Source organism: Mustela nigripes, chromosome 1 (assembly GCF_022355385.1).
Source record: "Mustela nigripes isolate SB6536 chromosome 1, MUSNIG.SB6536, whole genome shotgun sequence".
Classification (NCBI taxonomy): Eukaryota; Metazoa; Chordata; class Mammalia; order Carnivora; family Mustelidae; genus Mustela; species Mustela nigripes.
Genome location: NC_081557.1, coordinates 124,804,856 through 124,832,630, shown reverse-complemented (window position 1 = coordinate 124,832,630; position 27,775 = coordinate 124,804,856). Strand labels below are relative to the sequence as shown.

The 27,775-nt window shown below is 43.8% G+C and overlaps 1 protein-coding gene across 5 annotated transcripts in view; it reads left to right on the top strand.

Moving 5' to 3' along the window:
* Positions 1-27,775, top strand: part of ZNF827 (zinc finger protein 827) — a 166,302-nt gene that overhangs the window by 14,234 nt on the left and 124,293 nt on the right. For all 5 annotated transcript variants that reach the window (XM_059373278.1, XM_059373286.1, XM_059373302.1 and 2 more), the window contains exons 2-3: positions 16,402-17,454; positions 26,760-26,932. In XM_059373278.1, the coding sequence (XP_059229261.1) occupies positions 16,402-17,454; positions 26,760-26,932 (1,226 nt within the window). The remainder of the gene's footprint in view (positions 1-16,401; positions 17,455-26,759; positions 26,933-27,775) is intronic.

Here is a 27,775-nt window from a genome sequence, read left to right as displayed (position 1 = left end):
GACTGAAGCCCGGGTTTACTTTTCCTTGCGATAGCCATCACACTTCAGTAATGGTAGAAGTGCTTCATGGACACTTTTCATTATATCATATGAAAAAGATGTTTACTCAGGGTCAGCCTTTATTTATTTATTTTTAAGCACAATTTTTAAAAAGATTTTATTTACTTGACAGAAACAGAGAGGGCACAATTAGGCGGAGCAGCAGGCAGAGGTCAAGGGAGAAGGAGGCTCCCTGCTGTGCAGAGAGCCTGATGAGGGTCCTGGGACGACGCTTAACCAACTGAGCCACGCAGGTACCCTGGGGGTCAGTCTTTAATAAAATTAATAGTTTTTAATCGCTGCCTCATCAGACAGACAGGTTTGCTTACTTTGAGGAGGTGGTGTGCATGTGTTTTACTGAGTTTGTGGCAGTGAGGAGCACAGTGATGCTAGGATGTTTTGGTACCACTGCCTTGATTCAAGCTAAGGTGCCAGCATTTTACCCGTCGTTGCTTTTGTATCATCATTACAAATGTCTATAGAGTGAAGACGGCAAATTTTCATGAATTATTATGAAAACAGTTCTGGTCTTGAGGATACTTCAAAGGGCCTCAGAGACCAGTAGGGATTTGCAGACCACACTTCCAGAACCAGTATCTAAGCTGTCTCCACAGGAATGGAAATGCAAGTCTTGGTGTTTGTCTTTCTTCAGCTTTAGTTGGTAATGTTCTAATGCAGAACCCAGAAGACAGAGAGCCCGGATTTCAGACTATTGTTCTGTCTGCAAATGGGAATGCAAATATGTATTTTGCTGTAGTATAGATCTATTTGTTCTGAAATAAAAGTAATGTTTTAAATAAACTTAGCTGTTAGTATTTTTCTTCCTCACACAGGCATATATCTAACATCACAGATCTGTGAAGACGCTTGATGCTTACCCTGTGACTTCCTGGTGTCCCTGTTAGGGAAGGAGAGCACTCCACTGGGTGCCTCGGGTTAGGGAGTCTTACTGTGGAGAGGGCGTGGCTGCCTCCGGCAGATGGCCACAGGTTTGGGGCCTGGGCAACTGGGAGTATTTCTGGGCTTCTAGTGTTCTCTTTCTCTGGGCTGCTGCCCTCACCAACCGTTAACCTCCTCACCCAAGACAGAGAGAGCTGAGTGGGATCCTTGGTGCCGTGCTCTGCCTTTCCTCCTGCATCAAGCCCATCACCCAGACTGTTGACTCTCCTGTTGGTGTATTTCTGGAATTTTTCATGCCTGCTCCATGCCACTGCTGTAGTTTACACTCCTATTTTCTCCTGTAAGGATTCATATTCTTTTGTTGTTATTGTTGTTCATATTCTTTTTAAAAAATTTTTTTTAATTTTAATTAAAAAAAATTTTTTTTTAAGGATTCTTATTTTTTTTTATCTTCTTTTTGCCTCAGTGTCCTGTCCCCTTCCCTGTCCCCTGGCCTCTATGTAGCCCTGTGTTCACACTGCTACCACAGTGGGCTTTCCAAAACACTCATGCATGTATTGAGGATCTTTTAGACATCGCCTCAAAGGGTCAAGCTTGCTCTTCTTAGCAGAGTATAGAAAGTGCTTCATCATCTGAGCCTCCCTTTTTTTTTTTTTTTTTTTTTGGCCCTGCCATATACCCTTTGTTTCTTTCGTACCGAATTCTCTAGTTTACAGAACTCCGTGTTTATATTTCATTATTTTGGAATTCTTTTTTTCTGTTTCGGGGATGTCTTCAACCCATCAGATTTGCACGATTACCATCTGCTTATCCATTACCATTCAGTTTAAAGGGAAGCCTTCCCTGCTTCCCTCGTCCCCGACTGTCGTCCCATCCACCAGGCAGAATGAGGCAACCCCTCCACTGGCTCCCAGCGGTCCCTCATAAGACCTCCCATGCCACACGGTAGCTCCTTCTTCCTCTGTGTCCTGACTGTCCGTGACCTTTCTAAGGGCATGGACTCTTCCTTATTCATTTTTGTACATTCTTGCCTGTAACAGTACCCGAGATATAGTAAGTGGTCAAATATTGTTGAATAAATGAATGAAGGAAGGACAGGAAGAATGGGTCACAGGATCAAAGAAATAGGCCGAGTCCCATAAACATTGTTGAACGAATTGAATGAGTTGAACAAATGAAGTTCAGAGTGGGTCCCAGAGTCAAAGGGTACATTTTAGGGGTAGAAGGCACTTTGGAGAACTTCTCCTGTTGTCATTGTCTCTCAGAAATGAGAGCATGATTTGCCTAAACTGTCGAGCTGGGCCGGGTGGGAGGTGATGAGCAGTGCCACAGACATTCACATGGATGTGGCCTAGAGATGCCTCGGGAAAGTCATGTGCTTCCGGAGGAGACTTGCCGAGGAGAGCAGAGGCCATGGCCTGCACCACAGGGGGATACCACAGTCTAAGTGCAGAGAGAACTTTGTGGTTGGAAGTCTGTGGCACATTCCAGACTGTAGAGTCTCCCCTCAGCTATTGGCTGGTGCTCGCTCTCTGTCCTCAAACTGTGCCAAGACTGTAAGATTTTCCTGATGACTGGGCATATTCTACATCTGGATTCCATGGTCAGAACAACCAGAAGTTTCCTGCCCTCTTTGGTTGAGGTGATTATGATATAGAGCTGGGGAGCAGTATCAACAATTTTGAGGTAAGCCCTACCATTTAAAATCGAATGTTCTCTCATCTGAAATTTCTAGGAGGTTGGGAGGGAGGGTAAGGGGACAGACACTATTATTCACCTAGTGCCAACTCTGTCCCAGGTGCTTTACTTACCTAATTCTGATTTACTTTCACAATAAGTCTGTGAAATAATAGATATTAGTATCCTATTCTATAAAGGAGAGAATAGGCCCGTGGATGGATGTCAGGTGGGTTTGTTAGGAAGCAGAGTGGGAATGTCTGGTGTCTAAGCTTGTGCCTTTTCTGTCTTGTCACGTTGCTTCAGCTTCTAGAAATTAAAAAAAATATTTTCTTTATTTATTTGACACAGAGGGAGAGATCACAAGTAGGCAGAGAGGCAGGCAGAGAGAGGGGGAAGCAGGCTCCCTGCTAAGCAGAGAGCCCGATGCGGGGCTCGATCCCAGGACCTTGAAATCATGACCTGAGCCGAAGGCAGAGGCTTAACCCACTGAGCCACCCAGGTGCCCCTAGAAATGTTTTGCTCTGCAGAACCTATTGTGGTCTTATTTTATTCATTTGATGAATTCTTGAAGTTGGCATTTATTTTATGTACTTAAAAGGCAGAAAGTCTCTAGTTTGCTAGTTTAATGTTGTCTCTGCTTTGCAGTTTACAAATGCTTTGCCATCTCTGCAGGACCACGAGGTACAGGAGAAGCAGTAGGTGTTATCACCCCGCTTTACAGATGAGGGATGCAGTGATGGAAGGCAGAACGTTCTGCATCTATCTGATTCATCGCCATATTCCTAACACCTGCTCTGCGGGTTAGTGTTTAGTGAGCTCTTTGGTTTTTGTTTATTAAACATGAGGAGTTATATAGCTGGCAAGTTCCAAATTCAGACGGGAATCCAGGTCCCAAGTCTGAAGTCCCAGCTCTTTCTGCTGCTAAACCATTCTGCTTTTCCTGGAGCCCTCATCTGCAGGACTTGGGAACCCTCTAGTAGGGCTGTCTGGTGGATTCCCACCAATCTAAATGAATACAGGTGGCCTCTTAGAAGAAGCTCTCTTGTTCTTATTTCTCTTCCTTTAAATACCTCAACATAGGACTTTAAGTAATTTCTTGTCCACCTGCCACTTCCCCGTACAATGACTTGAAAAGGACTGATTATCCAATAATAGACTCATAGATGGTTCACAGCAGGAGGATTCCTGAGATCATTTAATATGGTATTTTTCAAAACTTAAAAAAAATAGTGGAATCCTTGTCTTTAAGGGGAGCTCCAGTCTAGAGACAAGAGCAAAGCCAGGTTGTGCTGCTTAGATGTGTGCTAAGGTGGGAGATGGGGTGGGTCCGTGGTCCTGTGTCCTTCCCTAGAGTTCTCGCCTTCCTTGACGGTATGGTTTAGACATCACTGATCTATTCTTACCCCTTGTTGTAATCTGAAGAAACTGAGGTACAGAGGTGCTTCGTGATTCACGGAGGTGGTTGGATTAAGATGATGATGATGAAGCTTGTCGCCATGTATCTGAAGGTCCAATATTGTTTTCAACACTGTTCTGCTTTTATTATAAAGAAAAAGCAACGTACCTCTTCTTTCGAGTTGTGGGGTCAGCAGACTCTGACCTGTTTTTGTGTGGCCCTCTGAGCTAAGAAAATGGTTCTTACATTTTTTAAACAATCGTTAAGACAAAAAAGCAACGGCAACAACGAGAAACAAAGACTATGGGACAGAGAACGTATCCGTCCTTTTATAAAGCCTAAAATATTTGCGGTCTGTCCGTTCACAGAAGAAGATTGCCGACCCTGCTTTATTGGATTCACTGCTGCTGACATTAATGTGGAAATACCAAAAGAATTTGGCTTTCTCTAAGTAACGTCAAAACATGTAAATTTAAAAACAAAGCCTGATTAATTGCGCATATTTATATCAAAACGCTTTTCAAACTTGTATTCCTCGAATAGACTTCTTTAAATTGTCCAACACATTTTCATCCTTCTTTTCAAATACCGGGTTTTGATGGAGGAGAGACTAGTAACTGAGTTCAAGTACACAGGAAATACGGCAGCCTGAGGGCTGCCTATAGTTGAAAGTTCTAGAAAATGAGAAGAAAGTGATGTGCACATTTAAATACAAAATTAAGGCATTTTATAGGACACCCCCCCCCCCAAAAAAGGTTCAGAAGAAGAGGAACAGGAGTATGAGTGATACGAACCCCTCCTGGTCACTTTGGGGCCATACCTATGCCTGTCAGAGGGATTTTTATAGTCTTGAACCTCTACCTTGGAGTTGAGCCCCTGTTTGTTTGTTTCTTAATTTTTTGTTATTTTTAAATTTTTTTATTTTTTTAATTTAAATTCAGTGAGCCAACATTCAATACATCATTACTTTTTGATGTAATGTTCCTTTTGAAGCAGGGATCTGTAGAGCACATTTCCCAACCTCATCTTTATCACTTGATGCATTTCCCGGAAGCATCTGAGCTTTGTTGGAAAGTGGAATGGATGTTTTCTCTTGTGGAACATCACTCATGGGGATAGATGGCTAGAAAGCCGTTGAAAATGAAAGCCAGGTCTTTCGAGTAAAAGATCTAGGGAAGATTTCTTGGTGAAACCCCAAGTGGACATGCCTGTGGAAAGCTCTCACCCCTGGGAGTCTTCAAAGAGAATTAAGTAGGTAAAGCCATAGGACCCCCAGTTGTTGAGGTGAGGGTCATCTAGCAGCAGGGGACCCTTGGAATTGCCCTAGTTTGTTGGTTGTTTGCGATATTTGTTGTTTTTATTGTCTTTGACCCTCCATCGTTCACTTCTTGTGCGTGTGTGCCAGAAGGTGGGCAGGGGGAGTAACAGGAGACAACAGTTAAGAATACATTTGACCACTTGACAGCCACCATGGCACGAAGCCTGGTCAGAGTAAAGGTTAAAATTGTTGGCCTAAGTCAGTGTTTAAAGTTAACTTTGAGTTAGGGTTGTCCTTGTAATCAATGTCATGGATTCTCGTGGTTAATTAAAAAGAAAGAAAGAAAGGAAGGAAGATCTCTCCCAATTCATTTTACCAATATCCTTTTGTGAATATAGGGGTGGGGGAGGGCTTGGGAGCTGCTTTCTCTGCAGTTTTTGTTTTGTATGTATTTAAAGACTAAATAAAAAGCAATTCCATCTCCTCTCCTTTGGTAAATCTCTCTTCCCCAAAGGCCCATTTTCTCCCAGTGTAGACATACATTTTTAGTAAATAAAGGACTTACTGTGTGAACTTTTCCTTTGGCAGGCAGAATGATTATGAGCATAATCTGTTTCATTACAAGGTACGTGATGTCAAAGCTTGGCAAATGTGCCCTCGAAGAAATGTATCATTTTATGTATAAGCTGAGATTTCAATAAATAGCCATTTATCTCTCTATAGAGTGCTGTTCAGAGACGACAGAGCGCATTATTATGTTATTAGGGCTTTTTTTTGTAGTAATGTTCTTTTTTGATCTATTAAGAATTTCCTGGTGATTTCAGTAGTTTGGTAATATATTGTTCATCTTATAACAGGTATTGGTAATGTTGGGATGAAAACATTTATACAAGAGGATATAAAAGTCAAGGAAGCAGATAATCGACCGATTTATCAGCCTTAACAGACAATTTTTCTGATAAGGCCATGGTAGCCATAGTAAATTTACTTCTGATGGCTTGAGGGGACAGATTCTGGATGTTTTTTGTAACACGGAGGCGCGTGGAAGGGTGAAGGAGCAACAGAATCAGTCCGTGGGCTGACCAGTAGTGTTTTGGTCTCTGCGTTGACCTTTCGGCAATGGATTCGTGCCATATTTTGAACTGTCCCTTTCTTCCTAATTTGCCACAACGTACATGGTGATGAGTATATTTCTTAGTCTGGAGATTTTGAAGTTGCCCTAGTAATAGACGCCTTCTCTTACCTAATGTCGTTCGTTCTCAAAATCTTTCATTTGTACAAAATTTGGTTAAAATCTGGAGGTAGGTAAAAATAACCCAACTGTCTGCTCACGGTCCCTGCAACCTCAGAGGACTTCACACCGAGCAGCAGGGCGGTCCGTTTTGTGCAGTAATAGCCAGCTTGGACAAAAGCTACAGCCCTAACCAAGGCCATAGTTTAAAATCTGGAGGTGAGCAAATCCAGAAAAAAAAAAAAGTCTCAGGCCTACGTGTATGTTAGTTTCCGCGGCTGCCGTAATGAGGTATCATGAACTGGGTGGCTACAGAAATTTATTGTCTCATGGTGCTAGAGGCTAGAAGTCCGAGGTCAAGGTGATGACAGAGACACAGGGAGGACACAGGAAGGACCTGTTCCAGGCCTCTCTCTTCCTTGGCGGTGACAATGTCCCTCCAGTCTTCACTGCGCGCATGTCCGTCTCTGAGTCCACGTTTCCCCTTTTTGTAAGGACACCAGTCGTAAGAGATTAGCCTACTATAATGACCTCATCTTAACTTGATCATCGGCAAAGGCCATCCTCCCAAAGAAGGTCACAGTCCCAGGTCCTGGCAGTTGGGACTTCACCGGCTTTTCGCAGGGCCACAATTCAAGGCTTGACACGAGGTTTCATCTGTAGTTTGCACACAGTGTTAGTAAGCCAGGTGGTTGTTACCACAACGATGCCAGACAGTCACGTTTAGAAGGAAGGGACTCATCTCTGAGGGCGTATGTGTTTTGAAATCCCAGCAAAATAAAATTTAAAATGTTGATTACTTGAAGTTCCTGGGGTACTTTTTGGTTACCTGGATAATTACTTTTTTGTCAAGCTACTCGTTCTCTTAGATTTCCTGAAGATTTGGGTTTGAATCTCGCTTTGTCACTCATTAGGTGTGTATGTTAGGTAAGCCATTAACCTGTGGAATCTTGGTTTCCTGGTCTGTAGAATGAAGAGACTGTGGTCTACCGCATAAAATCACGTAAGGCTCACATTTGCTGACAAATAATCAGGCATCTGCTAAAGCACCCTGTATATTTGTAGTGTTTGATGCATGGTGGTTCATTCATTCAACAAATGTTTGTTGGGAGGCTTCTGTGTTCCAAGGCTGGTTCTAGAATTCTCTTGTTCCCTTCATGACGATTGCACCATGATTTAGTAGTAGAAGTACTGGCCTTTGGAGTGAGACATCTGAGCTCAAGTCCTGTCTGTGTTGGTAAATCAGCCGTAGGGGACCATGGGCTAATCACTGGCCCTTCTAGACCTCTGCCTAGAGACTAGCCATATGGACTAAATCTCCAAGGCTTTTCCATCTCTAATTCAGACAGACACAAAATCCAAATTTATCAGATGGAGTTCTTAGTCTCTTACAGGTCCATGGTGCAGTCTGGGGAAGTTACCCTCTGTGATTTAGCTTTTCTTTCTGACGTGGGGGCAAGAGGACTAGTACTCTCTGTTTTCTGATAGTGATGATAGTAACAAGGGTAGCCACCCTTTACTGAGCTCTTGACACTGGGCTAGGTACTTCTCATAGATCCTTGCTTCCCCACATAGGGTGCGTGTTTCTCCAGAGTGGGTGGGAATCCAGAGAGACGTGGTGCATCCCTGCAGAGAAGAAATTTTCCTTGGAGGCTTGTGAGCTACACCGCTGTAGTATTTAGTAAGAACAAGCACAGCCACAGTATAGAGCAGAATACGGGATTCACTTGAAATGCTGAGCCAAGAGTCGAAAGAAATTTGGGGTCTCCTGGAGGGGACTTCAGCTTCATCATTTCCCTGGGCGGTTGTTCTGTGTTCTTGGCCGCTAGGGAGACTGGTGCAAAAGTTTGCAAAACACACTCTTTTCCCTATTTCATGTTTGACTCACATGAGAAAAATAGGATTATCACTTGTAATTTTGAAAACCGTTCTCATTTTCAGTACTGACAAGTGCTGCCTTTCTGACTGTTAAGCACATTCTTTCTCCTCATTCATACGTTTGACAAAGAGTTAACTGAGCACCTACTCCGTGCTCCGTACCATTCTAAGTGATGAGCACACGGCAGCGAACAGAATGAAGCCTGCTGTCTCGTGGAGCTTTTATTCTAATAAACAGTGATGTTGGACGGGAGACCCGAGGAACGAAAGGAGTCAGCCCTGAGGCTAATTGGGGGAAATTTGCTATTTATTTATTATTTATTAGCAAGGCAGAGCAGTAGGAGATGAGGTGTGATATAGATTTCTAAAAGCTTACTGCGGCTGCTGGCTGAGCAGAGGGGGCAAGAACCGGAAGTAAGGAGACCCACTGGAAGGACACTGCCATAGTCCCGGTGAGGGATGGCAGTGCTGTACGTCAGGGTGGGAACGGTAGACATGCTGAGAAGTGGCAAGATTGGGGATGTATATGGAACGTAGAACCGACAGAATCTGCAAATGAATTTGATGACGGGTGTAAGAGAAAGGGAAGAGTCAAGGCAGGCTGCGGGGTTTTTGTTCAAAGCAATCATGGGGATAGAGGAGTTGCCGTTTGTGTTGAGATGGGCAGGGTTTTTTTTTTCTTTGTTTTTTAAAGATTTTATGTATTTATTTGCCAGAGAGAGAGAGAGAGAAAGAGAGAGAGAGAGAGAACATAAGCAGGGGGAGGCAGAGGGAGGAGGAGGCTCCCCACTGAGCAGAGAGCCTGATGCTGGACTTGATCCCAGGACGCTGGGATCATGACCTGAGCCAAAGGCAGATGCTTAACCTACTGAGCCACCCGGGTGTCCCCAGAGATGGGCAGTTTGATGGAGGAGGTTGGGTAGCTCCTGGGTCACTGGAAGATCTGGCAACTTTATATAAGGATACTGAAACCCACTCAGATACTGTTGGCACCTCCCTTTGAAGATAAGGAGTGATGTGTTCATTTGTGTTACCTTTGTTTCACTCGTGGACATTTACAACAATACTTAGAAAATACTGCTGTGTGCAAGATGTGCGGCTTGACCCAGGGGGCCTCTTGGTGCTCTCTCAGTCTATGGGCTCTTACCCTCTCCAGACTTCCTCCCATTTTCCTTGTGCCCTCATGGCACCTTTTCCCCGGCTGCACTGGTGACAGGAGTCTGGTTGTCTTCTCTACCCTGGCAGTTTTAAATAACTACCTGTTCTTAACTTTTCCTCTTGGCATTGCTGGCAGCAGTTGGGTACCCTGGGCATTGCATTATTTTGCTAACTGTGATCCCTGAGGTTCTGGCCCAAGGGCCAGTTGCCCACCCATGTGTTTTACTCATACCATGGTCTTGGACCCCCGAACCTTTAAGAGGTCTCTTAGTGTGGGGGACGTGCTGAAACTCTCAGGCTTCAAAGGGACAGTGTAAAAATTGGCAGGTTAGGACCGGCCTAAATGAGGGTATGTTTTCTGCTTCAGATCATCAGATTGGTTCAGAATAGCCTGATGTGCAGCGTGCCAGACCTTTATTAAACATTACAGAGGTCACCATTCTTGTCTTCCTAGTGCCTCTTCCCTTTTTTTCTTCTGTCACTCACGTTAAGCCAATTGTAGAAGCTTCCTTCTGGCTTCCATGTTAAGTCCAGAGAGCGGAACCTGACATCCAGCGGGCTCATCCGAGGGGAAGGACCTTTCTCTAGGTGGTAGGTGATTAAAAGTGAAAACCCAGAACCTGTGCAGCCAGGTTTTCAGCCTCCAGGGGAAGGTGGCCTCAGAGGAGGAGACTAACCTCTGAGAAAGAGACGAGAAGCAATGAGAGAGAGAGCGCGTGCGCGTGCGCGTGAGCTCTGATGTTGACATTCTCCCAGATGCTAGCTCCATTGGGTCCCTCTCTGGGTTTGGTACAGGGGCTGAGAGTCTCACCTGTCACTTCATGCAGTGCTAGTGGTCACTACAACCACAACGACCCTGATCCTCTGGGCAGAGCATCAAGCAGGAATACAAAAATGACCCAACTCGTGGTCCCACCTCAGGCATTCATAATCTAAAATGGTCTGATTTCAAAAGGAGTGGGTACGATAAGAAAATTGGTAAAAATCTGCCCTTTAACAAATCAGTAGATGGTCTGTTTCTGAAATGTGAAGAATTAAGAATATAAAAACCGTTCTATGAGGTTAGTTTCGCTAACGCATGTCACCCAAATATTAGCTGAGTCCGTGACAGGGCTATTTGCTGTCTGATGGTTTCATAAGAGCAAGCCGTCCCCTATGTGAATTTCTGGTGTCATCTGCTAAAATCATCTTCATCCCTTCAAGCTCCATTTCCAAAGCACCATTGGGGTTGTTTTATGCTCGCTTTGTGCTTTGGGTGCTTGGGCAGCCCTCGCTCCCTGATGATTACAAGCCTTTGGGCAAGAGCCTGCTATACCCTGAGGTTCCCAGTTGCAGAGAACAGCTCCTTGAACAGAGTAGATGCTCAGGAAATGTTTGTAGAATTAAGTCAGCTATTAGCTTTGGCTCTGTTCGTAGCTTCTATACAGAGCTCCTCAAACTACTTTTTTTACACACCACTTTTGTATAAAATTGCATGGGAAAGTTGGTTGTATGATTTGAGGTTGGTATTACAGGTCCAAGTGATTAACAGCACTAGGGATACGTGACCTTAAAATTAAATATAGATATTTAGCTATCGATGTGTGCTGGCTGGAAAGGAAGGGCCCTTGGAAGATTCTTAGATGAAAATGAGCCAGACGGTTAGTTGGTAGGTACCAGTGAACACACCTGTTACCACAAGAAGGTGTTGACTGCCAGAGGACTGACTCTGAGTCAACGCCATCCCAGGCGAATTCTGAGAATTTAAACCTTGTACTCTTCAAACGCTGCTGGTTAGATTCGCAATGGACCAACTGGTGGGATGGGTTCAGGGTAGATTTAGAAACGGGGCTTTTAGATTTCCATCTCCACTTACTTTAACCTCAGCCAAAAGGCATGAAAATTAATAGGTGTCTCTTTTTTGCATTTTCCCCCCTCTTTTCGTCCCCTTCTTTCTGGTCGAGGATTGATTTGAGTATTTGTCCAATTAAATGCATCTGATTAAAAACTGTCAAACTGAAAAGGAAGTGAGCTGAAAAAAAAATGCAGCAGGAGTTGTGAATATCGAGTTACCGATTTTCTGCTTGAGAACTGAATTATAAATAAATGTGTTAGGTAGTGGAATTTTGTTTTGTTTTCCCCAAAGGAGAAATATTCACCACATGGAAACAAAATTTATTCAGCATATTTTCGTTCTGTAATTGTACCATTTCTATTCTTAATTCTTTGAGTTTATGATTTAAAGTGAAAAACACCCAAACAGACTGTTGTGTAAAATTGACAGGAATGAGTGTGAACCTGGCTGTCAGAGACATAGGTTGTTGTAAAATTAGCAATGGAAATAGCTTCCTATTCTGGAGGTTAAAAATAATGTATTTAGAAGGAAGTTATTTACATTGGCCGTTTGGAGGCTTCCCCCGGAGCCTTAGTAGGGAAAGCTGTGAACTGCACAGTCGGTGTGCGCAGGAAGTGTTTCCGGGACCGCCGGCGGCGTGTGGGGTGCTCAGCTGTGAGGGGCCATGATGCCGAGCCCATGACAGACAGGAAAATGGAGCTGTCTCGCTGCCCAGGGGCTTTTCGAAGGGTGAAAGGAGTCAAAAGCCAAGCCCAACTTGTTTCAAAAGTGTGTGGTGTCCCACAAAGTGTAGGGATGCTTCTCCAAGTGAGACCATCTTTCCTCTAGAAGGTACTAGAAGTTCCTGCCCACCCCACCAAAGGGGAGCTCCCTGCAGCTGGACCAGTGCAGCCTTCAAGGACATCTCCTGCTGGAAATCGGATGTGAAATACAGAGCAGCCCAGCAGGGGGAAGAGAATTCGTATTTGTGGGAGAAAAGCCTCGTTGCTGCTGTTTTGTGAACTGAGAGAGTGTGTGTTTGAGCCTCTTAGGATGGTTTGCAACCTGTGCCCGTCTCTGCTTCTCTTGCATTCATTTCTCTGAACACCTCCCCCACTTTTTGCTTGACTTCAGGTGATGCCAAAATAATTTAAAAAATGTTTCTCTTCGGGTTTCTGGTCTAGCTCCTCCTAGGCCGTGCATTAGCATTATTTGGTCATTTATTACTTGAATAACTTCAATTTTAGTAGCAGCGTCTTCAGGAAGGCAATTAATAGAGTATTATCAGTTTTAAATGGACCGGAGTTTCCTTGCAGCCCAGAAGAGAGTGTCTCTCGGCCATGTCCACAAAGAACCGAGGATTCGATGGTTGAGAAATATCCAGGTATTTCAGAGGATGGAAACTGGTCTGTTTAAAGAAATGCTTTGTTTGCCTGTTTGGAGCTTCTGTTTTTGAAAGAATTGGGAACGTTGCCAGAAATGTAGGTATCGGCTGTTTGTCTCCTCCGAGAGGTTGGGATCTCCTTATCACTGTTTGATAGGATTAGAGCCTGAATGGCCGACTCCAGCTTTTGATGCTCTCACCACCTCAGAACTTTTGGAAGGGGAATGTTCTTGCTCACGGAGGCTGTGGCGGGGGTAGGAAATTCAGCTTTGTCTTTGGGGCTTTGCCCCGTTGATGTGCTGAATCCTTGAGGCATGTGAATCAGTTTTTGACCAGGGCAACAAAGAAGCTGCAGGGAGGGAATGGAGAGATTAGAGTATGGGAATAATGGATACTTACCTCTTAATGGTGTATCTCAAGATAAGGGCTGAATACCGTCCTTATCTATGGGAATTCTCTTGGTCCCCTCTGTTTCAAGAGAGTGGAAGGATGCATGACCGGGCTGGGAGGGCCGCTGCTCCAAGTTCACCAGAAGTTGCTATTCAGGGGCATCTGGCAGATGGCTCAGTGAGGCTGTGCAGAGAAGCACTGGCCAGGTGTTGTGAGATTTGGGTTCTTGATTCTAGTATTAGCAGTAGGTAGCCATGTGTCTTTGTTCCCAGCAGGTAGCCCCTCAGAGTATTTAACAGTCTCCGTGAAATGACAAGCCTTGGCCAAGTGGTTATGATTTTTTGTGGTTCTAAAAACCCTGGCTTTATGTACCTTGTTCTCCGGCACTTACCACATTGGTTCTAGACCAGTCTTGACTCTCTGGAGCTACTCTCGTATGACAAAACTATAACCCAGAACTATTTACTTTTGAATCATTTATTTTCCTATGTTCTTTGAGTGAGTGTCAATAAAGATCAGAGAAAGAGACTCTTGGAGGAGATAGTCACCTGTTCTTAGTGTAGTGATTTTTAAATCCTTTACTTTTCTTACTATTTACAGGACAGTTCCCATGTGATTTTTCTGAAGGATGGGATATTTAAACTGAAATCAGGAAAGGTGGTTTGCCAAAGGAACTTGAAATTAGCCCTCTTGTTGAAATTGATGTTGACTGCTTGGTGTTTGGTAAAAAGCATCTCTTCGGGAAGCCACTGGGAGACGAGTAGTTCAGGGTCCTGCCGGTTGGAGCAAAGATGAAAAATGTTGAAATCGAGTGGGAAGAAGGAAATGTGGCAAATCACAAGGAACCAGACTGTTTTTAACAGAGAAAATTCAATTTAATCTGCCTTTTTCCAGCAAATTCCATTTGATATTTTACATTTTCTTGATAATTTAATAAAGCACCTCAGGAAGGAGTTGCAGAACTTTAGCTTAGGGAAAGAGAATTTGTCATTTGTGACATTTCTTCTCTAAATAGCACGGGAAGATCAATGTATTAGCTTGTAGCTCATGCATTACTAGTTCTAGCTACTTCTGTTCAGAAAAGAAACAGCATGTTATAGAGCAAAACTTGGCACAATGCGGAGTTTGGGCTCAGTCCCTGAACGTTCATTGAACTCTCCTGGGTCCACGCATTGTGCTAGCCACAGTGAGGGATGTGCGGGTGATACAGCTCCTATCTGCCTCCGAGGAACACCACCACTTACCTTCTAGAAGATGCCCTGATAATAGGTAATTTAGAATGATACAGAATCAATAGAAACAAAACACGGGAACGTGGGCTCTGCATTCAGAAGATGCACAGAGTCTGGCTGCTTCTCACCGCTGGCAGTCCCCTTGAGCTGAACTTCACACTGTCCTCCTTCCCCTGGGTTCCAGCCTCGTAGCTGGTCTTCCCGCTTCCACCCTTGGGCCTACAGCCTCTTTCCCACACAGCAGCCAGAAGAGGCCTTTGAAAATCCAAGTCACATCCTATCAAAGCCCTCTGTGGTTCCCAGTTTCACCAGGTGCAGAAGACCTTTCAGCAGTTTACAGCGTTGCACAGGTCTGCCTGGCCTTGCTGCCCCTCCACACACTCCCACCCACCCTCACTCTCCCCCATCCCTCTTTCTTTCTCATGGTATTTCTCTGACTTCTTCTCCTCCTGCTCTGACCCTTACGTTCCACTCAGCCCACACTGGCCCCCGTACTGTGTCCCGAACACACCCGGCGTGACCCCACATCAGGGACTTTACAGAGACTCCCTGTGCCTGGAGCGTTCTCCCAGAGGTAGAACAGCTGCCCGAACAATTGCTCACTTCTTCCATCTTTGCTCGGATGTCCCTACCTCCACAAAGCCCCTGTCTGAGCATCTCATTTAAGATCAAAACTCCCCTCCTCCTCATTACCCCCAAACCTCCTTGTCCTGCTACGTATCTTTTTCCATAGCACTCATCATGCTCTGGCTTACTCTATGACTCTGTGACTCACTAGTTTTTAAGTTTTGTGTGACATCTATCTTCTTCCACTGGGATGTCAGCTTCAAGAAGGCTGGATCTTTGTTTTGTTCAATGTGGTCCAATCTAGAATGATCTAGAACAATGCCTGGCAGGCTGTAGGTACTTCACAATTATTGGTTGGATAAGTGAATGAACGAATGAGAAGGAGAGATTCATTTTGAGAGTTCATAGAGAATCACAAGGAAGAAACTTTTGAGGTGGGAAGTTGAAGGATAAATAGGCTGGTTTTCTGGGGGAAACAAGGACATGCCCGATAGGAGGACTGTCTTGAGCCAAGGTAGAAAAATGACAGACCTCCCGGTGCTCTTGGCGTGACAGGAAGTCCTGACTGAGCAGGGCTTGGGGTGGTGGTGGTGGGTAGATCGTTAAAGGGGACTCTTAGTAGAGTAAGGGAACAAATTCCTAATCATTGCCTGTGTCAGGATGGCAGGCATGCTGGCAATTGCAAGCCAGGGCTCTCAAAGAAGTGACGTGCATGACCTGGGCAACATCGTCACTTGAAGGAATCAGTAATGTGAATGGTGTTTGCTCACGGGGTCTGATTTTCGTAGAGAACTTGAGCATCTGCAGATCACAGTCACGTGCTTTATGGTTTAAACTTCCTAACAACTGGGTGAAGTTGCAATATATAACAGCAGGTATTATTTACATTTTGGGGTGAACTTTTCAAAAAAAAAAAAAATTCAGTTGCGTCTTCTGTCAAACCAGCTGAGCGACTTGCCTGAGGTCATGGAATCAGAAGGCGGGGAAGCGAGCTTCCCACTGTCTTGTACCTCACAGACAGCAGTTTCCCACCCTGCCAGGCTGCCTCTCTCTAACTGTGATGGGACACTAAAGGGATCATGTTGGTGTTTTTTTTCACAAGGGAGCAAACTTCTCTCCGTTTCTCCCACCACTGAGAATAGCAGCCTCTCCATGCAGTTCCTTTTTTACCAGATGCATTTTTCTCCCCACCCTCCCTCTCCCTTTCAGCTTGTCTGCTGTAATTATAGAAAGATGAATATGTTTCGTAGGTGGGTGTGTTTTTACCTTTGCCTGTTTAGTATTTTACCTTCTTCCAGGCGAATGCCAAGACTGTCTGACTCAGCACCTGACATTCTAGTAAGGTTGTTGCTGTCTTTCTTGTGGTTCTTGCGGGGGGGAGGGGAAGAGGAGGCATGTCGTCAACTCGGTCTGAATGTCTTCAGACTTACTCGGCGCTCACTCGGGAGTAAACCTGATCTTCTTAATTCCCCCAGATGTTAGTAGGCTGGAAGAGGCGGAGGGAGAGCTCAGTGAAGGAGAGCACTGGTATGGAAACTCTTCAGAGACTCCGTCAGAAGCATCCTATGGAGAAGTTCAGGAGAACTATAAGTTGTCTCTGGAGGACCGGATCCGGGAGCAGTCCACTTCCCCCGACACCTCCTTGGGCAGCGCGACCCCCAGCAGTCACACGTTGGAGCTGGTGGGACTTGACGGTGAGGTCCTGCGAGACTCACTGCAGTGTCAAGACCACCTCTCCCCTGGCGTGTCTTCTTTGTGTGAAGATGACCCCCCGGGCTCCACGAAGCCCTTGAGCAGCAACCTGAGGCGGCTGCTGGAGGCCGGCTCCCTCAAACTCGATGCCACAGCCACGGCCAATGGCAGGGTGGAGTCCCCGGTAAACGTGGGCTCGAATCTCTCCTTTTCCCCACCGTCCCACCATGCCCAACAGCTCAGTGTTCTTGCCAGGAAGTTGGCTGAGAAGCAGGAACAGAATGACCAATACACTCCAAGTAACCGTTTTCTATGGAATCAAGGTAAGTGGTTGTCCAACTCAACCACCACCTGCGGCTTGTCCCCGGATTCAGCCATCCTAAAACTGAAAGCTGCAGCCAATGCCGTTCTGCAGGACAAATCTCTCACCAGGACTGAGGAGACCATGCGATTCGAGTCCTTTTCCTCCCCTTTTAGCTCCCAGTCTGCCAGTTCCACCTTGGCAGCCTTATCCAAGAAAGTCAGTGAGAGAAGCTTGACTCCTGGTCAGGAGCACCCGCCTCCCGCCAGCTCCTTCCTTTCCCTGGCTTCCATGACCTCCTCCGCCGCCCTTCTGAAAGAGGTGGCCGCAAGGGCTGCGGGGAGTCTTCTGGCTGAGAAATCGTCACTGGTGCCTGAGGACCCTCTACCGCCACCGCCTTCCGACAAGAAGCAAGAAAAAGTCACCCCGCCCCCTCCGCCACCGCCCCCACCGCCTCCGCCACCACCGCCACAGTCCTTGGAGTTATTGTTACTCCCCGTTCCTAAGGGAAGAGTTTCTAAACCCTCCAATTCAGGTATGGAATCTTTTATTTCAACCATCGTGTAAGGTTTTTTTCTTTTTCTTTTCCTTTTTTCACTGTAAATTGCCATGTCTTCTTCCCTGCTTTCTTCGGTTGGGCTTCCCGTCTGATCTGAGGCAGGAATAAAAAAGCAGGAGCACAAGAAAATACTTTAAGTAAGCAGTGTAGTGGGCTTTCATGTATGTATTATACAAAGACTTCACAAATAGCTTCATTTTTGAAAGGTAATGAATAATCTTAGAGACGTGCAGTACTCCTCCCTTTCATATAAATGATCTTTTTTTTTTTTCTTACCAAGTGCAGGCTAGGTCCATACGAGACATATTTAATGGGAGAAGATCAAAGCATCTTTGTCATGGAGTGCATGGCATCATTGAACATAGGGGGAGAAAAAAAACCCGCTGCTTTTGAAACAGTGGACAAGGGAGAGCCCACCCTCCTGCTGCCTCCCATCACAAATGGACTTTTGTATACAGTAACTACTCTGCCCTAATTTATCACACTATACACTTTTATGTTAGCATTTTTGTTATTTATTTGTGCAGAATTTAAGCCTTTCCCACTTATCCTGTTCTTCTGTAATTTCTTGTCATATAAGAACTGTAAAAAATATTGTCATTCAGACATAATCAAAGCATTTCCTGCAAATGCTTTTTTTTTTTTTTAAATTCAAATCCAATCAGATTCTGAAGGAATGTGCATGTGGAAAATTTGAATCATAAGTTTTTTTGTGTGTGTGAGGGCAGTCTTTCCAAAGGAGGAGTCGCTTGTCTTGTGGAGCCTTGACATTCACAAGTTGTTCATCCGAGGGAGGGATTTAGTCACTTGTGTTCTCACAGTGGAAGCATCACTTCTTGTACCGGTTTGTTTTTAAATTGTGTGTATGATAAATTCACGGTACTGGGATGGATGTATGGAGCTTCAGATGTCTCCCAAGGATATCCTGTCAGACTGGAACAGGAAGTAGGCTATGTGTGTCCTCGTCAGTATAAACACTGCCATTGTGTGTGTCTAGCCAACTTTGGATTATTTGCAGCCACATTGATGAAGAGTGCTTAGAATGGCAAATAATTGAACCATCGCAGCTAGCATCAATTTGACGCACTTATGACAAATTTCCATTCAAATTGCTGAGTGGGCTATATGCGGTAATTCTAATTATTTTAAAACTTGTGTAAACAGCAGAATAGAACTAGGAAAATGGATATCTGGAACTTTTATGACTCTGAATGATCCAAACCATTCACTCCAGAGTTTCTGAAGTGTCCATAAAATCCTAAAATGTTTACCAATTCTGAGTTTCATGTCTCCTCACTTCTTACCTGCCATCTGGTGAGATAAAGAGAGGAATGGCTAAAATTAGGAAACCAGGAGAAGAGCAAAGGAAGCTGGGTAATTTTGCAATGGAATAAATCACTCCTCATTTAGAGAAATTTCATTTACGTGTAGCAGCAGAAAGAGAGGCATGGCTATATGTAACATGTAATTTTATAAGTATTCTTCATACATGGTTGTTGAATTAATGTGTTTATGATGTTTACACTATAAATTCATGTGGACATAAGTTACTTGGAAAAGGTTATACAAAATTAATAATCAGTGTTAGTTGACTGAAGACTCAGAAAGAGGTAACTGATAAAACTGTGGCTCCTGATGTAAATTGTAGCAGCTTTATCACTGTGAAGTGTCTTGGGTATAATGAACAGTAGAGGTGAAGTGTAATTTTTTTTTTCTACTCAAGTGCTTAGATGCATGTAAAGTTGTAAAAGAGGTCATGAACTTCCAGTGCACAGGAGACTTTTTGCCTGTTTTATTGTAGGATATACACCCAAGGGAAAAGATCTCTTCCCTTTATGGTTTAAATGCATTTAATTCACACCAACATCTCAAAGAGCTTCTAAGCAGAATTTTACATGGACCTACCAACAATCATTTTTTTCTTTTCCTTTTGCTAAATATTTCTACTGCCAAAACCCTGACTATTTTAATCGACGAGTATTCACAAATTGAAAGATGGGGGGAAAGGAACTACTCCCTTGATTGAGTCTCTGCAACCCCCTGCGGACTGACTGGTACCCTGAGGCCCCTGTTCTCCACGTGCCCCTCGGCACCATCCGAGCGCTGCTGAAGCAGCCCCACTTGACGAGTCACTCATTGTGTAAAGCTCACACACGCGGGAATAGCGCTGTGAGGACAGACACGAGGGCTCTTGACATAGTCCCTTGAAAAATGTTCCGTGTGTCCATGGGACGCATCCTAAATTCCAGTTCTGTGTCTGACCGTGTGGGTTGGCGGTTGGGGAAGGGGAGTCTCTGTAGCAAGTCTAGGTTAAAACCTGTCGTCCCTTCCTGGCATGCTGGCTAGGTGTCGGGTTACGGAGGAGTGGATGAACTATTCCATTCTGTTATTTGTCTTCGTTTTGTGGAGAGATGGTTTGGTTGCTCTTACCAATTTTTGAATCTGAGGAGTGGAAGGGAAAGGTGGGTCTTCTCCATCTGCCCTCTGCCCCCCTGCTTCCCTTTCTATACACTGTACTGTTGGTTTTAGGGCAATCCAGGGCTAGATTCAGAGGTAATTTGAATCTAGATGTCATTCTTTACCAAGAAAGCATTCTGAGAATGTGGTGAGAGCTGTCACCCATGTTTCTGAACATTTCTCTCTCTGTTATTTTGTTTTTCTTTTTTTTTTTCTTTACCTTAGAAAGAAATCTTAGTTGAATTCACAATAGATAGGTAGGCTGGCTTCTTGCAGCAGGGAAGGGTGTGTGTTGCCTATTATTCATTTAAATAAACAAATAATAGCCTGCAAAAAAAGATCCTTAAAGATAACACACCATCCTGGTTTCAAGCCGTGCTTATATTTAAAACTGTTTCCCAAAATGTTGCAAAAAGGGCATAGAAAGTAGATTCTGGAGTTACAAAGAGAGATGTGCTAGAAAAGTCAATCCTGTATTGAGTAATTTAGACACCAGCATTTCTTTGACCTTCTTCAGGTCAAGGGAAGTCCAAACCATGGGGGGAAAAAAAAAGTGTCTTTTAGGTCTGACCTTATTCCTCTTTTTTGAACAGGATTCAGTTGTTGCCAGGTCATGGTGTATTTAATTCCTTTAAAGAGCCCACCACTCAGTAGCCTTTCCCCCCTGCAAGAGAGAAGTGACACTTGAGGAGGAGGTTTCTTTCATGTGACCCCGCGCCCCAGCACATGCTGCACTGTTCCTCTGAAAGGGGACACGGGAGAGAGAAGATTATGTCCGTTTGCTATAAAGATAAATGTCACACATTGACTCAATTCTCTTTGAAGCTACTGTTGGTTGCCTCTCAGAATAAAATAAATGGTTTTTATTTTAAAGACAAAGTTTCTTATAAACGGCCACCAAGATTCCCAGGATGCCAGACTCCTAGTTAAAAGAAATAACAAGGAGAGTTTTGGAGAGAGGGTTTCCAAAACATCTTATTTTACTGAATAAAATTTAAATATGCTTAGAAGAAAGCTGGTGTCATACCACTGAAGGCTAAGAATAGTTCCTGGGTCAATAGAGAGAGAAACGTTCTGGGTACTGTTTTCTTTCGTATTTATGTGATGTTATTAAAATTTATTGCAAAGCCCTAGAAAGTCCAGAAAGTGAGGTAACCTCCTCCTCTACTCCCATTAGGTCCATGGTTTTTAGAGCCATAATCTGGGAATGATCACAAGACAGGAACTTGCTTAGAAAATTCAAGATTTTTAATCAAGATTCTTTTTAATCAAGATTCAGAACTATCTGTCACTGACCTCAATTATATTACCCCAGCGCTTTAAACTCAGACTGCTTCTAGTCTTGATAATCCGAATATCTAAAACTTCTTAGTTTTCTTGAATACTTAGCAATCGTTACAATATGCATTAGTAACATGCAAGTCAATAACAGCAGATAAAACCAGTGATATTCATTGCCAGCATAGTTTTTTACACCTGGAAGTAGCATTTGAGAGACATGCCCATGCAATTCTATTAAAAGATATTAATTCCGTTTATATTGTTAGAAAGGAGGATAGGTCATCCTGCACAGATGTGCACTGGTGGGTTGGTAGACCTGGAGTGGAGTTGGTGATGAGGGTTATGCATACCTAGGGTCACCTGGCATCTTGAATTCCTTTGATGTGTTTGGTAAGATGTGTATACAGATGCTACCCACAAACTACTTGCAAATTAGCTCGATTTTCTGCAGATTGCCACATAGGATCTAAGAAAGAAAAGTTTGGTTTCAAGGCATACAAAACAGTTGCATTGGTTTTAAAAATACCTACCTTGAGTTAAAGCAAGTCATTAATGAAAGCCTCCATGATATTTTTCCCCCAATATGTGTTGTTATTGCTTTACGAATTATATGTAACAACAGCGTAGAACACCAAACCAGAAGTGAATATATTGGCTCTAATCCCAGCCCTGCCACTAACTAGCAGAGGGATTTTAAGCCTACACCTCAGTTCATCTTCTCATCTATCGACTGAGCTAGTTGGGAATTATCTCCAAGATTCCTTCCTGTGTTAAGATTCCTTGCTTTTCCTTTCGTATTCTTGAACTCTGTCAACTCGAACACATTTTTTTTTCCTATATTTTGCATTAATTGTCTTGCTTCTTAAAATTCACCCTCAACTCTCCCACAAGATTATGTCTGCCTTGGGCAGATCTTGTCCGTTGTAAATAGTTTAAACACTCACCATTATACCTTACTAATGGTGTAGTCATACTGCATGCATTTTAAATATCAGCCGCTCCGAATTCGTTTTGGAAATAAGTAAGATCTAAGTACATGAACATCTCTCCACACCCATTCATTTGAGACATGTATTGGCGTGCTACGTGAAAAGCATGCACTCTTGGGCTGACATTTTGTCTCCTGGGACTTGCTGGTAGCTTCCTGTACCTTTTTCTTCCATTTCCAGCACTCATTTCACTTTTTGATACTTTCTTGACCCAGCCCTCTCCAATTGCTCTCATTACAGCCCAACAATTGATTGACTTGTGTATCATACCTAGCACTGTCTGGGTGCTGGAGACACACAAGTAAAGACCTCTAGCCTTGCCCCAGCCAATCCCCGCCCCCCTCTTCCTCCCTTTCTGTCTGTTCCGCCTCTCTTCATTGTTGAGCTGAATTTTACCATCAGAGTTCTGCCTCGGCTGAGCTGGATCCTACCTGCGTAGCATAGTGGACTCCTGCTCCGTTATTTTCTTCAGGCTTCTGTGACAAACCACCCTTTTGGGCCAGGCCCTGAGCTCTGTATTTATGTGATGTCAGTTCTTTAAATTTACGTCTACTCTCCTGGTGAGTTTCCTGCTTTGGAAGGTACGACTAGAGCCTGTCATCCCTACTGCTATTGCAACAGCTACTACCAGTAGCTTTCCTTTACTGTGTGACAGGCATTTTACACACATTTATTATCTCTCTTATTCCAATCATACTGTTGTCTGTAAGGAGAATGTGTTTCTCCAAAGAGGCAAAGTAGCAGCTATCCACGCTACGGGGTCTGTTAGCATTTGGTGGGATTTAGTTTTGTTTGTGGTGATATTAACCAGCTAGTGATATATTTAGGGGAATTTGCTTATGAGACAGTGGTAAACGAGGTGAAATAATGAACATTTCGATCCTACCGCCCTAAGAATGTGTGGTACAGTCTGAGGAAGTGGTCATATTTCCTTAGGCTCTAAATTTGAGTGAAATTTACAGCTGTCAGTTCCTTGAAAATAGTTTGGCATCCAAACTAGAATACATCCTTACTTCCTGCCTTAGACAGGGAGGGCATCCTACTAAAATATCAAAAAATATTTAATAAATAAAAATGCAGACGTTACCGGGGAGGTTAATGGCCAACTTTGAAAATCGATCATTGTATTATGGTCATTTTTATCATTTGGCTTCTGTCTTCTTCCTTTCCTCCAGGATTAGTCAAAAATTTCAGACCGTTCTAATAGTCTAGCACTTTGACACATATTTTGTTGTCAGTTTCTCTTCATTATGACTATTCTGATTTTTTCCCCAGTCAATCCAAGGACATCCTAATTTGTACACAATATGTGTGTCTTTTGGTATTAATGAAAACTAGGGAAGCATAGCTCCAAAATAAAATAGATTTATATGAAATGCTAATATGCAGGATTTGATGTAGTGTACTCTGTAATACACACTAGGGGTGGGCAGTGTCAGAAAAAATAAGGAAGCTATTGGTCATATTAAGCAAAGTAGGGTGTCCAGGGGGTCCTGGCCATGTTCCTTTTGTCAGTTAATGTCTTTTTATTGCCTTCCTGTGATGGGTCATGAAACCTCAGGTCAGTGGAGGACATCTCCATTTTTCTCTGCTCTCCCAGACAATTCTGTAAAATTCGGCAGTTTGTGGGTTAGATACTGGGAAAAATGGGTATTAGCGGCAGCCTGTTTGTATATGTCTTTCTTACTATTTTGATGTTCTTACAACCCCAAATGGACATCATTATCATTTTTTTCCCTCTGGTTTATGACAATCATCTCACCTAGAGGCCTGGTTCAGCCTTTTCTCTCAAATCTGTTGTTCAGTGTGTAGTCTTTGTGATCAAGATACCAGAGTGGAAGAAACGACAATGAAGGATAGAAAATGAGAGGCCACATTAGGGATAGGACTCCAGGTCAGCAGAGGCAATCAACAAAAAACAGCAGGAAAGCGAAAAGCAGGTTAAAAACAAAAAACAAAAAACAAAAAACCTCCGAAAAACAAAACCAAGCACAAGCATGTTTATAGGCCTCTACAAAGTGTGCTTGTCCTAGAGTGAAAGAACCCTCAATCCCATCCATCCCCCAATCAGAAAAGGAAATGCTTGTGACAGAAAAATTTCCAGACTTGAAGGCACATTTTTAGCAGATTCTTTTTCAGGTTGCTTGGTTAGGGTAAACAATATTGCTTATTATACCTGTCAGAGTAAAACAGAATTTTTGGAATGCCCTATGCGTATTCCAGAACGCTTCTAGTTCCATCCATGGTAAGTGGTCTTTTGCATACAGAGACTCCGTTGACTTGATGAATAAATAATAAGATGATTTTAAAGTTTACACATGAGAACATACCCTTTTAAAATTATAAAAGTAATGTGGGCATGAAAAAAAAATCTAGTGTGTGTAGAAGAATCTAAAATAAAAACAAAAGTTTCCCTTTCCTTTTAATTCACAGTTCTTCAAAGGGAACTGCTTAATGGTTTCTGGGGTGTGCTTCTATACCATTTTCATACAAATAAGAGGATATCATTTTTTTGTTTGTTTCATTTACTCATCCCATTCTTTCTACTCCCTGTTTTTGCCCAAGCATTTAAAACCAAGCCCCAGATCTGATACCCATTGCCTGTATTACGTTGTATACTATCCCCACCAGAGAACAACTTGGGAAAAAAAATAATAATAATAACCACAGTGACTCTTACCACATCGAACGGGATCAACAATGATTTCATGATTTTATGGAACGCCTGGGTTACAATCAGTGTTCCTTCCGTTATCTCGGAAGTGTCTTTTTGTAATTGCTTTGTTTGAGTTAGGATCAAAATCAGCTTCACACCTTGTATTTGTTTGGTGTGTCTCTATAACCGGGTCCTTTTCCCTAGCACCATTTCCTTGAAGAGACTGTCATCTGTCCTGTAGAATTTCCCATGTTGTGTATTTGGCTGATTCTGTCCCCTTGGGCATGTGGGTTTACCGTGTTGTTACTATTTTTTTTTTTTTTTAAGATTTTGTTTATTTATTTGAGAGAGAGGCAGTGAGAAAGAGCATGAGCGAGGAGAAGGTCAGAGGGAGAAGCAGACTCCCCATGGAGCTGGGAGCCCGATGCGGGACTCGATCCCGGGACTCCAGGATCATGACCTGAGCCCTAGGCAGTCGTCCAAAAAACTGAGCCACCTAGGCGTCCCGTGTTGTTACTATTTTAACCATCTGTATTTCTGGTAAACTTCTAGCTAATTAGAGGCTTGATTACATTTTTTGTAGGAATATTTCATAGCTGGCGTATCAGAAGGTCTGCAATGTCTATCCCCTCTCAGTGTTGTTAAACTCCATGAGTGGCTTTAGGTGTTGTCAGCTTGATCCATCCTTTATAAAGTTTCCTGTCAACCTGTCACCTCACTGTATTAGCAACCATTGATTCTCATTTTTTAGAAAACAAAAATAGAATCAGCCTAGACCTATAGATTCCTATCTTGCTTTATCCACTAACTCTTAAATCTTGGACCTGTTCCTATGTCAGCATCTACGGATCTAGTTCGTGTTAAAGAATGGCTTCATATATTTTATTTTGTGAGTATATTTCGACTTATTTAATCAGTTTGGAAATATTTCGATCCCTCATCTTTCTGATGAAGAAAGGAAAGTCTGAATCTTCAACTCTCTTTATTTTAATTTTCTGTGTCCCCTGCTTGCAGAAGCTAGTGTGGCACTGAGCTATGGAACATGGTAGACCAGAGGGGTAGTAACACAGTGTCCCCATGGAGAGCCTTTTCTGGGGGCAGGGAGGAGGACGTTATTTTAGCTTTCCTAAAAAATGGAAGCATTTGTGACTGCCCTGTTGTAGCTCTTCCCCAGGCGGGTGGTGGGGCCCAGGGCAGAGGAAGGTGGTGGATCTTGTTAGTGACAACCAGAGGAATAGAAATAAGTGGGCGAAAAACCCCGACCTCAAGACCCGTTGATGGTCAGATTGGCAGTAGCGTTTGCACAAGACATAACTAAACAAGCCAACGGTGGGATCCAAAAATTGGTCTCCCCTGGAGTTCGGTTGGTGAGGTTTATGATGGCTGTTTAGTTTTCAGTGCAGTGCCGTGCATCATTGCCTGTCCCATTTGATTTGTCTTTATTTCTTGCTGTTTCCTAAGTTTAGGAATTCAGATATGGCCTCATATCTGATACGGTCTGGTGGTTTCCTTCAGGAAAACAAAGCCCCCGAAGTCAAGCTTTTCTGGGCTGAACGAGGCCAGACCAGGCAAAGCCCCTTTGCAGATGCCTTCCTAGGTCGAGGGGGGAGGGGGAAGGGGAGCGGTGGGATGGCTTTTGAAAGTAAGACCGTCACATGGCAGCATGGTCAGATTTTGAAAGATGGAACCTACATGGAAATATCGAGATGCACGTGGTGGGTTCCTACTTGAAGAAAAGCAGTGATAAAACTTCCTTGTGGGTCAAGTCTTGGAATTGCCCAGGAGAAACCCCACATCCTTTTTAGTGCTTTTTCTATTAACGATGCATGTGAATTAGTGCTGGCTGCAGTATACCTTTTTGTTTTCCTCAATTTTTCTCTCTTTCTCCCTCTTGCAAGCCTCCGAAGAGGAAAGCGGAAAGCCTTTCCAGTGTCCGATATGTGGTTTGGTTATCAAAAGGAAGAGTTACTGGAAGCGGCACATGGTAATCCACACAGGTTTAAAAAGTCATCAGTGTCCGCTCTGTCCATTCCGGTGTGCTCGCAAGGACAATCTCAAATCCCACATGAAGGTAAGCCACCTGCGGACGGGCCTCACGGAGAGGCAGGCACAGCCCAAGCTCTTGCACACGGTCCAGTGCAGGAGGCCTCTAGGCAAGAGAGGGGCCCTCGGTGGAGCTTAGGGAATGCAGTGCTCATTGTCCCCATGTCAGGCAGCACCAAAGAAGCAGGTGGCAAAGCTTTTCCTTGGTAATGCTATTTCCTTCCTTTTTAAAGTCAAAAAGAAGCTTCTCAAAAAAAAAAAAAAAGAAAAGAAAAAGAAAAAAGAAGCTTCTCTATCCAAAGAGTAGACATAAAGTAGGGCCCTTTCCTATTGGGGAGCAGCAGCCTACGTTGGCCTTGCATGGCAACGCATGCTTTGGGTGCTCGGAGGAAGACTTGGGGAAGAGCAAGGAGCAGGAAAGACCAGTACAAGCCAGCCTGTTGGACCCATGCTCCGAAGAGGGGTCTACCCTCTTCTGCTGGCGCTTTACTCTCCAGCTTACAGACCTACAGGAACACTCAGAGGCTTCTTGTAGGAGGGGTGAGGACCTTGAAAGACAACTGGACTCTAGCTTTTGCCCTGTGTGAGGCATGGGGGACTATTCCTGGCAAGACTGGGTCTGTCTGTGGGCTGTCTGTGTGTGTGCTGTCCTAATTCCCAGGATCACACTTACCAAACATCTAAGGACATTGGTTTCAGTGTCTTATTAAAAACAACTGCCTTTCCCTCTTATGTGAGATGGAGAAAACTTAGTCACCTCGAAGTCTTTCTGGCAGACCCCATTACTAATACAGGCTTTCTCTGAAATTCAAAGAAGAAAATCACGAGATCGAAAGAGCATGGGCTCTTGAATTTGATAGGCCTGCATTTA